At 28.7% G+C, this 13,650-nt stretch overlaps 1 protein-coding gene across 1 annotated transcript in view; it reads left to right on the top strand.

The window, feature by feature from the left end:
• LOC129960510 (MFS-type transporter SLC18B1-like) overlaps nucleotides 1-13,650 on the top strand; it is a 107,022-nt gene that overhangs the window by 82,009 nt on the left and 11,363 nt on the right. The window contains exons 10-11 of the mRNA XM_056073986.1: nucleotides 1,881-1,972; nucleotides 12,273-12,368. Of these exons, the coding sequence (XP_055929961.1) occupies nucleotides 1,881-1,972; nucleotides 12,273-12,368 (188 nt within the window). The remainder of the gene's footprint in view (nucleotides 1-1,880; nucleotides 1,973-12,272; nucleotides 12,369-13,650) is intronic.

Here is a 13,650-nt window from a genome sequence, read left to right as displayed (position 1 = left end):
GTGTTCATAAGAATAATATTCTTGTTCTTTGTGGGGATGTAATTTACAACTGTTGTCTTCTGTAAAATAAAATAATGAGGTGTGAACTTCTTTGTTTGGCATTTCTTCAGGAAGTTCTGATTTATTTTTTCTAATGGTACCAAGTATAGTCATTTTCCATTTTAGAAAAAGTTGTCTTAAATTGTAAGATGTGAAAAAATTATCATATGTAATATTGTGCCCCGAATACCCATAAGTAAGATCACACACTACTCGCATTCCTTGATTTTTCTCTGACTTTGACCCTTGTTCTTTACCAGTATAAATTTGTGTTTTCAGTACATGAGAAGTTTTATTGTCACATAAAGTCCATATTTTGATCCCATATTTAGATGTCTTACTTGGTATAAACTGTTTGAAAGGACATAGACCACGGATTTATACTAATTGATCATCTACATTAATATCTTCATTCGGATTATAAAATTTTGGTAGAATTTCTATCCACTTTTCCCAGATATTTCGCACTGCAGCTAATTTATCCAAATTTCTTCTTACTTGACGAGTAGATTTATTATCAAAATTAATAACTCGCGATATGGTACAAAATGTTTCGTGGGACATTGATGCACAAAATGTATTTCTGCCAGTTTCTTTATCCCGTAAGCATTTTGTTGATTCTCCATATGATTTATACACACCAGCTAAAAATAATAATCCAATATATGCTTGAAAACTTTTACTTTCGATATTTGTCCACTTTATTCCATAAACATTTTCTTCTTCAGTATTAGTCATTTTTATGATTTCGTTTTCAATTGCAGAATTAAATACTACCTCGAATGTACTTTTTATATCTGTTATCCTTGCCGTTGATATCTTGTGACCCCTGGAGCAGTTTTTGTAATATTAGCATCTGTTGATTGAGAAAAACGTGGCAGCGAATCCAGTTTCCACTTTATTTCACTATTCTTGGACTGAATCTCCCCTTTATAGATTATTTTTTGAATATTAGTATCAAAATCGCTACCAGAACTTTCACTCTCAATTTCATCACGTGTATTATTTTCATACTCGGATACTTCTTCTTCGTTGCCAGAAGCTTCTATTAATTTAGCTACATCAGCGTGACTCAAATTTCTTCGATTCACCATGTTTTTCTCTCACATTCACAGGTAAAAATCTTTTGTAGTATATCAGAAAGTGAAATACAGCAGAAAAATAGACTCGTTGCAATAAGAGCAAAGAGTTTGGCCCGTGCCAATCGTATCAACTTTCGGACCTCGCACGCGCTCTCTTGCCATGTGACCAAGCACACGAGTCAGCGAAACAGATATAGAAAACGGATACATTACAGAAACTATAATTATTCTTTTCTTTTGAATTATCCTAAACAAAAGTGAACACGTGTGAGTAAAAATAAATGATGTTTTTGCTTTGGGTCATACTGACCCGAACGATACATTAGGTATAAATTGAAAAATATTCTTTCGAAATACAAATAAACATAAATCCCTCTAGGAGTACATATTTATATTATTTACCAAAGATGTCAAGAGTTTCATGAAAAAACACCTTTACTATATTCTTTTATGAATGCATAAATTTTATTTTGGGTCATATATACCAAAACAGAACAGCAGGGTTAATACTAATTAACAATTAATTTTTGCAATTAATACTATACCATCCACACGTTTAATCGAGATTCTTTTGTTTGGCGCTGGTGTGACTGGTTCAGAAAATTTTAGTTATCATTTCATCATATAGATTTCGCGGGACACCAACAACCAAAACTTCTGATTTGATATTGTACTAAATAATATTGTGGTTTCTATCAAGCACTGAACATTAAATAAATTGTCTTTTTATTACGTTACTTAATAAATTTTTATTCTTAGATCAACAGCGTTCTTCTCATCTGTATCTCAGGTCTTCTGATTTTCGCCTCACTGTTACTGATAGGACCACCACCATTCATTCGACTAGATTTGTAAGTATTAAAAAATTATATTTAACTAAGGATTATTTTTGGAGATTTTACAAATTTCATTAGATTTCGCCAATCAACAAGGTTAAATTAATTTTCAATTTATTTATTTGATTTTTTTTTCTATCTGCTCGCACTCTTTTCTTATATGTTGGTAAGCAATAAAAGAAAGTTTCAGATGAAAACTAGGCCGTGAGTAGAAAAAAGTTAAGTTCTCATATAAAGGGGAAAAAATTAAATGAATAGATAAATAAATTTATCTTTAATTTTTTTTTAATCTTTTGAAACCTTCTTTATTTGTTTCAGAAAGTTTTTCACTTTTTTTACAATTTTCACTTTCATGCAGTTAAAAGCAAAAATAGTCCAGAAAGGAATGATATCGTACAATGTTCATTTAATTTCCAATCAAATGAAAATTCAGCGATATTATGTAATAGTGGGTGTTTTTGTGATTATATATAGTCGCACCATTATATCAAAATTAAATATATACATACACACAATTTTCACTGATGAGCAAGAGTTTTATTTATTTATTTATTTTATTTTTTCTAACCATTGTCTACTGCACTAGAACTTAAATCAGGCATATCAGGAAAGAGAAATTAAATATTACTAATCAAATTCATAAGTTCTCAGTCTATTTAGAAATCTTTTTCCATCCCATGGAGGGGCAGTGATTGAAGGTTTTTTTCCCCCATTTCAGTTTAGTAATTTTCATTGTTTTAGTTAAAGTTTTTTTCAAGTAAAATTATATTAAAATATCATGTATTTTGATTGACAGCTTTCTTTCTGGAATAATTTTAAGCTTCACAAAATATGTTATTTTTATGTAACGAGCTCTGAAATATGTCAAAATTCTGAGTAGAGATTGAGTTGATCAAAATTATGATTGAAAAATTATGAGCATTTTTTATAATAAATATCTGTAATATGTAAAAATTTTAAGTTACAACTGTGAGTAGAAGTTGAATACCTAAACTTGTTTTCATGTCAATACTGCTTCAGATTTACTATCTGGAATGAAAATGCAGATTTATTCAGCCGGAGATTCCAATGTAACGCTGATAAAAGGGTGCGCGTTGTACGAATGCACATTATTGATCATCTCGCAAAACCGGAGGTTTGTCTGCAGAGAAGTCTCTCGTAAATAATATGCAGGTTTGAGAGCTTTCCTAAAACACATACTCATTCAAAGCACCACTATTTAATCGTTTTATATGGGATTCTACTTTATATGCATTATTCTTCAAGAGTTTCAATTTTGTTTCACAATACACATCGTCACTGTATTTTTTTTAAAAAATTCTCATAAGCTTTTAAAGACAAATTTAATAAAGACAAAATATTTTAATCCATTTACAGGTTCAGAGGAAATTACTTCTGTTTTCATATAATCGATTTAATTTTAAAAATACCTATACTATTGAAATTCTAGTGTGTGACAAAAACAATTGTTTTTGTGTAAATTATGCACAAAAAATATATTTTTTTTTTCTTTTACAAACGAATATTTTAAACTAAAATTTTAGTTTTCCTGCTTTACAGATTTTAGGATAAAAAAACACACACACAACAACCTAGAAGTGAATATTTTTTTTCTGCTTCATGATACTTTTGATACGATTGTCTATGAATTTAAATAAGTTCTAATTATTAAATTTCAACTCTAAAAATTGCTCTTTTTTTTAAATTCAGACCATGAATACCTTTGAAAATATTTTACAAACTGTGCAATTTGGATACATTCGTTTATACAGGCATTCAAAACTAAATAAATAAACTTTTTTTTAATCGACAAGGCATGCGTGTATAAAGGTAGGCTCTCTTTTGATAAACATAAATAATTTCTTGATTTAGAAGTAATATAAAATAAATTATATGTATAAGAAATATATTAACACAAACTTACTAAAACAGCATAATTTTTTTATATCTTAAAAGGCATTTTTTATACTCTACGTAATCCCCCCCCCCTTGTTTATAACGTGAAAGGAAAAAAAAAAAAAGTTCAGCGACCTTAAATGACCCAGTCATGGTCACATGATTTTCAAACTCGGTAAGTGTAAAAAGCCGAAGTGTATGTTTTGTTATCACAAAATCGCCTGTTGTTTTGGTTGGATCTTGAATGCGACAGAAAGTAAATTAAGATATCAAAGGGCAGTTCGTTTTTCTGTCATTTATAAAAAATAAAGCACCGTTCCACCAAAAGATATGAAGGAAAAATGTCATTTAGCAATGTTACTGTGAATGAAAAATTTTAATTCAGAAAAAAAAAGTTATCGTATTAAAATAATATTTTTATTGATGTATATGCTAGATGTTTTAAATTACTTCTAAACTGCAAATCACGATAATACTTTTTACTCCAATAACTTCAAGTAATACCGGTTCCGTTTCTTATAATCAAAAATATTTTAAGAAACTCTCATGCATTTAAATACATATTTATGTAAATTTTTAAATTATAATTTGATGCTTATTCTACGTTTATTATTGTATTGTATAAAATTTAGATTTGATTTACATGACAGAAATTATTTGTCAAGAAAAAGCAATTTTTCTTTCCCTGATTTCATTATTTTCACGATTTTCTTTTCATATTCTAGTATTGTAACGATATTGACACTTTCTTGTTCTTTTGAATCTTCACTTATTTCAAATTCATCATTCAAATGTTTATCGTAAATAAAGTTGATATTTTCTTAATGATAATTAAATTTATGATGTTAATTAATCGGTCATTAAATGTATGAAATATTCCGGAAAAATGGAATGTAATATATTATATATGGATTCGAAAATAAAAATAACCTAATAATACTAATGAGTTTAAAATAGAAGAATGGCGGCATTCTTCTATAATTTGATTTACCAACAACACTCAATTATATAGAATTAAATTTTGATATTTTTGCAAATATTCAAGTATTTTTAATATTTAATATCCAATACAATATGGATTATATGAATATCTTAAAAATTTGGATCCTATACATATGAATATTCCATATTTGATGTCAACTTGTTATCTTTAACCGACTTTTATTTTCAAAGTTATCGATCATAGACATACATTTCCAATTACAAAAATCTTTCAAATGAAATATGCATTCAAGTTACGGTATATTCAAAAAAAAAATCAATTTTATAAAAATTGAGAAATTTAATTTTAATGCTCCCCCATTCTCTAGAGTTATAAGTAGTAAAAGTTTACACACATTTTAACGAATATAACACAAAAAGTTTGACTTTTGTAGAACAAAAATTAAGAGATATTTCTTCTCAAAATTTGAACTGACCCAGTTTATGTGTGGCTGTGTATGTGTAGATACGAACGTGTTTCTGTAGCAGTATTCTAATTTTGTATAAACTCGATTTACTTGTCCTTTATAGCCCCGCTGATCATTTGTATTCCGCTACCATTTATCTGGTTCTTCCAGAGCATTTTTGATTTTCAGTGTTTCAGTTCTACTTAATTTGGCATATTCTATCTGCGTAATTCAATCTAACATCGAAATTCTCATGAATTCTCATCTTCAATTTTAAAATGAAATATCTGTCAATTATTTTCCTACAAAAGTTTTTATGTTATATTTGTAAGGTATGTAGGAATTTTTGCTAAATATGACTATAGGGAACGAGTAGCCATATAAAAAGTTAAATTTCATGATTTTTATAAAATTGATTTTTTTTTTACTCAAAAATATCATAACGTAAATATATACCTTACTTGAAAGATTTTTGTGATTGGATATATGTGCGTGTTTACGACCAACGGTTGATAAAATAAAGGACGAGTTAAGACAACACATTGCACCTTTTATATTTAAGTACATTTAAACTGTAAAAAGTTTTTTTCCTTATATTACGGTATTATTTAATCTGATTTCAGTTGCATAATAATAATTTTAGAATAATACTAAAGCAAATTCTTCTCTTTTTTCACCATGTCCTAGGTTATATTTTCAGATTATGTGACGGCAAAATAATATAATTTCCTTGGCTCGTTTTCAGATGTTAAATCAGTGCCTTAAGGTATATTTGCAGCCATCAGCCGCTTATTCAAATATCATATTAATGAATCGTAATAGCATGTAACCGAAGTAACTGCCGATTCATTCATTCTATGTGACTAATCAGCAACTTCTTTTGTCTTAAAATCCCGTTTACTGATAAATTTCAAAGACTTCAGCAGTTTAAATTATCTTTTTTATTCTTTAATGCAAATAGATTCTCAATCAACAAATTTTTATCATTTGACCTTGAAATCATTAAAACATATGAAAAAACATGAGCGAATGCCAGGATTTTTTTATGTTCTCATTTTATGAAGTTACACAAAAAATTGCATATTCTACACTTACCTAATACTTCGCTTTTTCGTTATAAAATATATGAGATTCACTTTATTACAATAGTAATTACAATATAACTTGTGGTTAGAAAAAATTGCAATATCCTCATTGGCTTTCAGTCAAAAGCCTCTCATTATTTAATACCAAAATATTACATAACTTAATTGAAAGAATTCTACTAAGAGCTTTTAGTGTCTTTGCACGGAATATTTATAAATTTTTGGCTATGCTATAAAATGATTCCAAAGAGAATGCCTTAGATACTACTTTAAAATAAACCACGCTTACATTTGAAATAAGTTTATGTTTTGAGGTTATGATTTAGCAAATATTTTATTTTCGCTACCATTATTCCAAAGGCCGTTTCTTTATTAGATTAACCATTATCTAGGCTGCTAGCTATTTTCCAAAGTGCATGGGTGCTAGTACTACTAAAAGCATAGAGGAAGGGGAAAAGATAATGACGTAATTTATAGATCTCATAAAGCCGACTGCACTTCCCAGAATTAGAAGAGAAGTTTCACTTTCATTTTAGACTTGCTATCCGTCTACCATGCATAAGAGATACAGCCTTTTCATACCAAATAATCTAGACTGCTTGTTTGAAATGTCACATAGTATTTCATGTGTTTAAACCAATAAATGTACCACTCCACCAAATATTATACTTTTAATGAATCAAGATATGAAGAAGATTATTAATGGCAGCCATATATAAAAAGCAATAAACATTTTTTTTTAAGTCAGCAATTTTGGAATACTCTGAATAATTGCTGTTTAAATGAAAAGTCTCGTATAAATTCGCTATAAAAGAAAAAAAGCCGATTTAAAAAAATAGAAAAGGCAACTTTTTTGAAAATTAGTTGAATGGATGCATGTAAATTATCACAAATTCTCAGGAAAATTATCTATCGTTATAGTCCTCGCTTGAAAATTGACACGAGTGTGCATATATTTAGATAATTTTTCTTAAATAATGTATGCAGTTTTAATTAATTAATTTGAACTTTACTGCCGCAACTTGAAAATACTTTTTCACACCAAACAAACAAATATTATTTTACAATTAATTTAAAATACTTAACTTTGTATTGAAATATTAAACTTCAAATAATTAATTTTAAAATGAAACTGACTTGTTGAAGAGCTACCAAAAATTAAATTGTCACTAATACAACAGTCAATCATTTTGATTTCTGAACTTCGAAATGAATTTTTTTTCTGGTTAATATTTTTAAAAATCAATTCATTTTTTCTTAAAAAAAAATTTCCTCTTAAAAAAATTGAGTGAATCTTTTGAAGATGAACACACTCAAAACAACATTATTTCGGCGTAGGGTCCAACATATTCATACGCGTCCATCAAAACAACACGGAAATTTAAAAATTGTTTCCCGTTTTTACGGTCCAGGTATCGTGTAGACAGGAATCGTTGATGGATGATGTGTTTGTTGCACAACACGCTATGTCGAAATAAAGTATCACGCAAGGAACCACTTGCAATCTTCTATTCTGCGTGGCAGCTAAATTGATAGCACTGGTCCTATAAAGTATGGTTTCATTTTTGGAGGTTTTTATGTGTTTCTGAACAAGGAACTACTAACAGAGCAAATAATTCATTTGGCTATCTATTGGGCCTACACAGTAAGAAAAGTACGACATCATCAATTATCATTTATGATGAAACACGTTTATTTTCATAGCATTTTTGGAAGTTTTGATGCGAGAATGTGCATTGACTGCATTGTTCCGTTTAAAGCATTTTGCCTAATTCAATATAAAAAACACTGGATAATTATTTTTTATCCAATATAAAATCATGATGGACGCTAACTCAGAGTATGAGCAGAATAATTCAAGAGCATTAAATATGCTATTTTAATAGGAGTACATGTCTCAAAACGATAAATTGTTTGACATAATATCTTGTGAAATCCTAAAAACAAAAAGGAATTGATTCAGTGTTTATGAAGGACTAAACAATGACTTTAAGAAGCAGGTTGTTAGAAACATCAGAGTAAAAAGCCTTATAAGTGATTTAAAAGTTTATTTAAAAATTGTCAATGAAGTCCTATGTTGATTAGAAATGCGTTAAAAATGCTGCTTCGCTCTCTTTAGCATTTAAATGTCACAGAAAAATTTAGCATTTCTAATGGAAAATAGAATGTCTTGTCACAAGTTCTCCTAACGGAAGTGTAAACAATAAGCAAAGAGAATGTTTTGGTTATCGTTATTTATCTAAAGAATCTGATAAAAATTATTTTAAAACTTAACATAAAAAGAATTGTCCAGATTAATAGAATAATGATTTTGTTTTATGATCCTTTAAAAAAAAGAATATCGCCATCTGCAATATTCATTGCTGGATATTTTGCAAAGTAAAAATTGGGATCCAAATTAAAGAGTTTCAACCGTGTTGCATGGTAATTTATTACAGTCCCTTTTTTAACGAACTTGAACTGTGTCTCTTGGTAATTTATTACAGTCCATTTTCTATATTCTAATCGCCGCTTTCTTTGTCGAGCTCAGTCTTAAGAACTCTCTCTCATTTCATGTGGGGCATTTTGGGGCATCATCATGTAGGGCGTTTTGAAACAAGTCAATATTCTTAGTCATTCCATCCCTCTACAACGTGGGAGATAATATCCCTATGGGGAAGACAGTTTCATGATAACGAATGACAGGAAGTGGGAAACAAAAAGGGGGGGGGGAGGAAAGAGACGCGAGATGATTAATCTATGTTCGTTTGTGTTAAATTCCACTTTGATTATTTGAAAGTGGCTGAAAAGGACTTCAAGGAGTGAACATCTAAAATCATTTCACTCACTTAAATAGTTTCGTTTGATTCGAACACGCTATAAAGTACTTCACATACTTTTTAAACGGAATTGAATTTCAGTAACCAATATTTGATTTTCTGTGCAACAAGATTCTGAATTTTAAAACAAAATCTGATTTAATTGCATATTTATTATTTTCTATTTATTTATTTTTTTTCCCCATGCAAGCAAAAACACTGTAAGATAATGAATCTGTTAAAAATTTTGGAACTCATTTAGAGCATTTAGTCTCGCAATAACATTGATAAAATGCAATTAAATACATCAAATGTTCTTTACATTCATAAACGGGTAAAAAGGAAAATAAATTCACAGAACTGAATGTGTCATGAAATCTGAAGTAAGAAAGAAATTCAGTTAAAACTCTTTTATTATTATTATTTTTTTTAATAATCCACGTTTTCGTCTCGGTTTTATTTACCTAGAAAAGAACGAAAAGCAAAATAATTACATGAATTTCAAAGAATTGTCTAATTCTGTAAATTATTTCAAAGAAACAAAGTGCACTGATGCAAATATTGTAAACAAATGTAATGATTTGTTGTTATTTTCGTCTATATCTATAAGATAAGCGTATTATTTTACTGCATAAACTATGTTTTTAAATTTCAACAATTACTAATTAAAAAAAAATTCTGGTAAAGTTAATTAAAATCTAGGCATCTTTGACTCTAAAGATTTCGAAGAAATTGTTCACTTGTTTAAGATGTTGAACACAATTGCAGATAACCATTATTTCAACGCATGACGAAGCAAGTACATTTGAATGAAAACGACATTATAAATGAGATAGCAATCAAATGACCCCCAATGTCATTATATTAATATATTTTATACTCAGTAAATTATAGTTTCAAGCAAAATCTAACATAGCCTACGAATCCGTCTATCACTTTCAATCTGGATGCACGGTTGAATTCAGCACACAGTACATGCACAGTTATCAGAATCAATCTGGATAATTGGATAACTGACGAAAAAAAAATATCTTAGAGAGAAAAAAAAAAAAAAACTTTTTTCCTTACGACATTTCAGTTTAATAACAAAAATAATGTTGTTTACATTACGTGTACTTATATAATGTATTGAAATATCGCTATTGAACATACAGCTATTTTTAGCTGTTTTGTAGATTTTGTTTGCGGATTCCTGTCCTCCCCCAGACAAAACATTTCGAGTAACAACTTGAATTCTTTTATATTTATATTTGTATTATTAATTTCCCTGTAACTGGGGAAGGTGAGTTAATTCACCACCTTCTTATTTCTTGATTCATTTAACTCATTTAGAGGATCAAAATACTGAAAATAGTTTCCTCTTTTTTATTATTCCCCTTTTTTTACATTTCTTTTTTCTCTAATTTTTTAGCAATCAATTTAAGTAAAATTCCCCCACACATAAAAAAAAGGGATAAAAAATGAGCATATAAGCTTTTTATTTATGTTCTCGAAATCAATTTTTTGACATCATTATCATTTAAATTTATGAAAAAGAAACATATCTTACTTCCTATTCTTTCACTGTAATTCGTATAAGTTAATGATTACAAATTGTCTTTCTCCTTTGAAATTTAAATTATAAGTTGAAAAAACAAACAAACGAAATAGTTGTATTTGGAAATGGGACTATAAAAATTGGATGTATTGATCATGATGCAAGTGGAAAAAAAAAATTACAATTCAGCAAACAAGCCGATTGGCTTTTAGGAATCAATTTATGGAGAATAAGTGAATTAAAATGAAATTTTGCCACCATTCTCTTAAGGGTACTCATTAAAACTGTTGTTTATTAAATAATATCTTTATCATGGTTCTTTTAGACAGCACATTTATCACATAATTATATAAAGAGAGCAAAGACGAATAACATGGAGATCACATATTTTAAGTATTATAAACACATAGTTACATCTTCGAGGGCTCGTGGAAGGAATGCTAATGAGGAAAATGTGGAAAATAATAGTTTCTAGTGCTGTAATTTTAATAGGTAATTCACTAATTACCTGTCAATGTACTAAACAGAGGAGTGCTTGTCTCTCAGCAAAATTATATTTGCATCAGAATTTTTGTCACCTAATATTATCTAAATATCAAATCTTAAATTTATCGCATTAAGCATTTTATACAACAAGTAATAATATCAATGTATGCAAAACTCTGTGAAATGGAAATAACATTAAACATTATACCTGAATTATTACTATGTTTGGTGTCTCATTCCATTGAATGGTTTCATTCGTCAAGAAGAATGAATGTTTAACCTGTACGAAGTTACAAAGGTGATGTAAAAAGTACTGCAAACTGAAATATTAAAAAAAAAAAAAATGATGCATGTGCATTGTGCAGCATTTTAAAATAACTAATTATTTGAGTAAAGAAGGGTCATTTAAGGATATCATTGCTGTCTAATTCAGCAGCAAATTTGAACTTTGAAACCAGATTAACCCCTTAACTGTTTTATTTTCTTTACTACCTAATAAGATGACACCTTCTATTTCGGGAATATTTTTTTTTTATTTTGATTCAAATGGAAATACATTGAATACTTGACTTATCTATGTATTCGAAGTAATTTTAATACTGAATTATAATCGTTATGAATGGTTTATTTTTTGCTTATAACTATCAAAATTCGATAAATCGATGCACGTATGGCACTCGGACAAAATAGTTAAGCGGTTAATATTAATCTGTTTAGAAACATATAATAAAATAAATATTTATTTTTATCGCCTTTTTTATAGAATAATATCGTGAGATAAGCCATGTTTATTAGTATATTATTTTATCTATCATAGTCAAATTTTCTGATTATGAAATACATCTACAAAAACCAAAAACAAAAAATTCTCCCCTCCTTTCCATTCGTGTAGGAATTTTCAGGTTTTGAAAAGTAATTTCTGGTGAACACATCTATTCACCTTTAAAGATGGTAGGAAAATGAGTTGAAAAATTTTCTTATTTAAGCTTTGAGAACTGAAAATAAATGATTAGACACAGAAAAATTGTTACCGACATTATAAATAACCTGTAGAACTAATATTAATTCTTAAACAGTAATTTGCTACAGTAAATGATTAATAGTATTTTTATCATCGTTTTTCAGAACTCTTGCTAATGTATCTTCAGCTCTTTTGCTATGCGGATTTGGCACTGGAGGAAAGCTAGCCTGCGTTGTTTATACGGCTCATAGAGACCTCGGGTAAGTAATTTTGCGAACTGAATTTCTTAAAATTAAAATTTCGTTTTTCTCCCTAATATATTAAGGTAGTTTTATAATCTAACTCAATACGAAAATACCCTTTAGTTTTATATGATATTGATTGATTCGACAAAAAAATGTTACCCTTGATTCAAATATTATGCGACATCAAATTATAATAAGAAAAGAAAACGAAGTTATTTATTCGAAGTACAATCTTTAAGACTATTGGGCCGTTCCTGTTAAGCTAAAAATAATAAAGCAATCATTTATTGAAAAACAATGAAGAAAAATGTAGTTCGACAATGAATGATGATTTTAGATTAACGTCTTTAAGATTTCTTCAAGCTTCAGCAACTTTGTATTAAAGATAAAACAATTTTATTTGAAGTCTTTCTGTATATGCATCCAGAATTTTACATAGAACTTTACAATTTCCCTTCACCAAAAAGAAAATGATTTCAAATAATTTTTATATATATATGTATTCATATGTTTTAAAATTATTACAACACAGATATTAAGTCAATTGAAAGGTAAATAATGGGACATGATTGAAGGAAGTACAAAACTCTGCCACTGTTAGAAGCTCGCGATATATTTGCCATCAAAAACAAGCCAAGAGGTATAATGAAAAGTTCTACATTCCATAAAATTTTATGATATATTTTATAGTGTGAGAATAAACTTCGTTGAATTAAAAATGATTTTTAAACGCACTAACTCTTTTTATATATGCATATATTAATGCAGAATTAATCAAAATGTGACGTAGAATCTTCAAAAAATCTCCTTTGAGACTTGGATTCTTATTGACTTCTTTATCTAGTATATATTTTATATTTGTGAGCTCACTGGAAATCGAATTCTTTGTGGTTTCTTTTTTAAAATTTATGCTTAATTCAGCGTAAAATTTAGTTCTAGAATATTGCCGCTAGGACCCCCACAGGGGGTCCTTTCTATTTTCTGCAGAAGGCGTAAAAAGGAACCCCTGTGGCGGAAAGTATTCATTGTAAACCTGGCCATCTGCAGAGCTATTCATCTGCTTGTTCAACCTAGTACTTTACCCTTTCGCGAAATCTTGTCTACCAACAGGTTTTTATTACAATTCAATCGCCTTCTATCTCTTACAATAGCTTTTCAGAACCTGCTTGGAGACAGAGGAGAAAGTTCTAACCGCTTCTCACTAGAAAAAATCAATACTCTATTTCCAGCTGGGAGAGAGAGCTCTCATGACAAATTGAAAAGGTTCTCTCTTCCATAAAGGAAATGGGAGAAAAGA

This window comes from Argiope bruennichi, chromosome X2 (assembly GCF_947563725.1).
Source record: "Argiope bruennichi chromosome X2, qqArgBrue1.1, whole genome shotgun sequence".
In the NCBI taxonomy this organism is placed as follows: domain Eukaryota; kingdom Metazoa; phylum Arthropoda; class Arachnida; order Araneae; family Araneidae; genus Argiope; species Argiope bruennichi.
The sequence above is the reverse complement of the archived record's forward strand: the minus strand, read 5'-3'. Positions and strand labels throughout refer to the sequence as shown.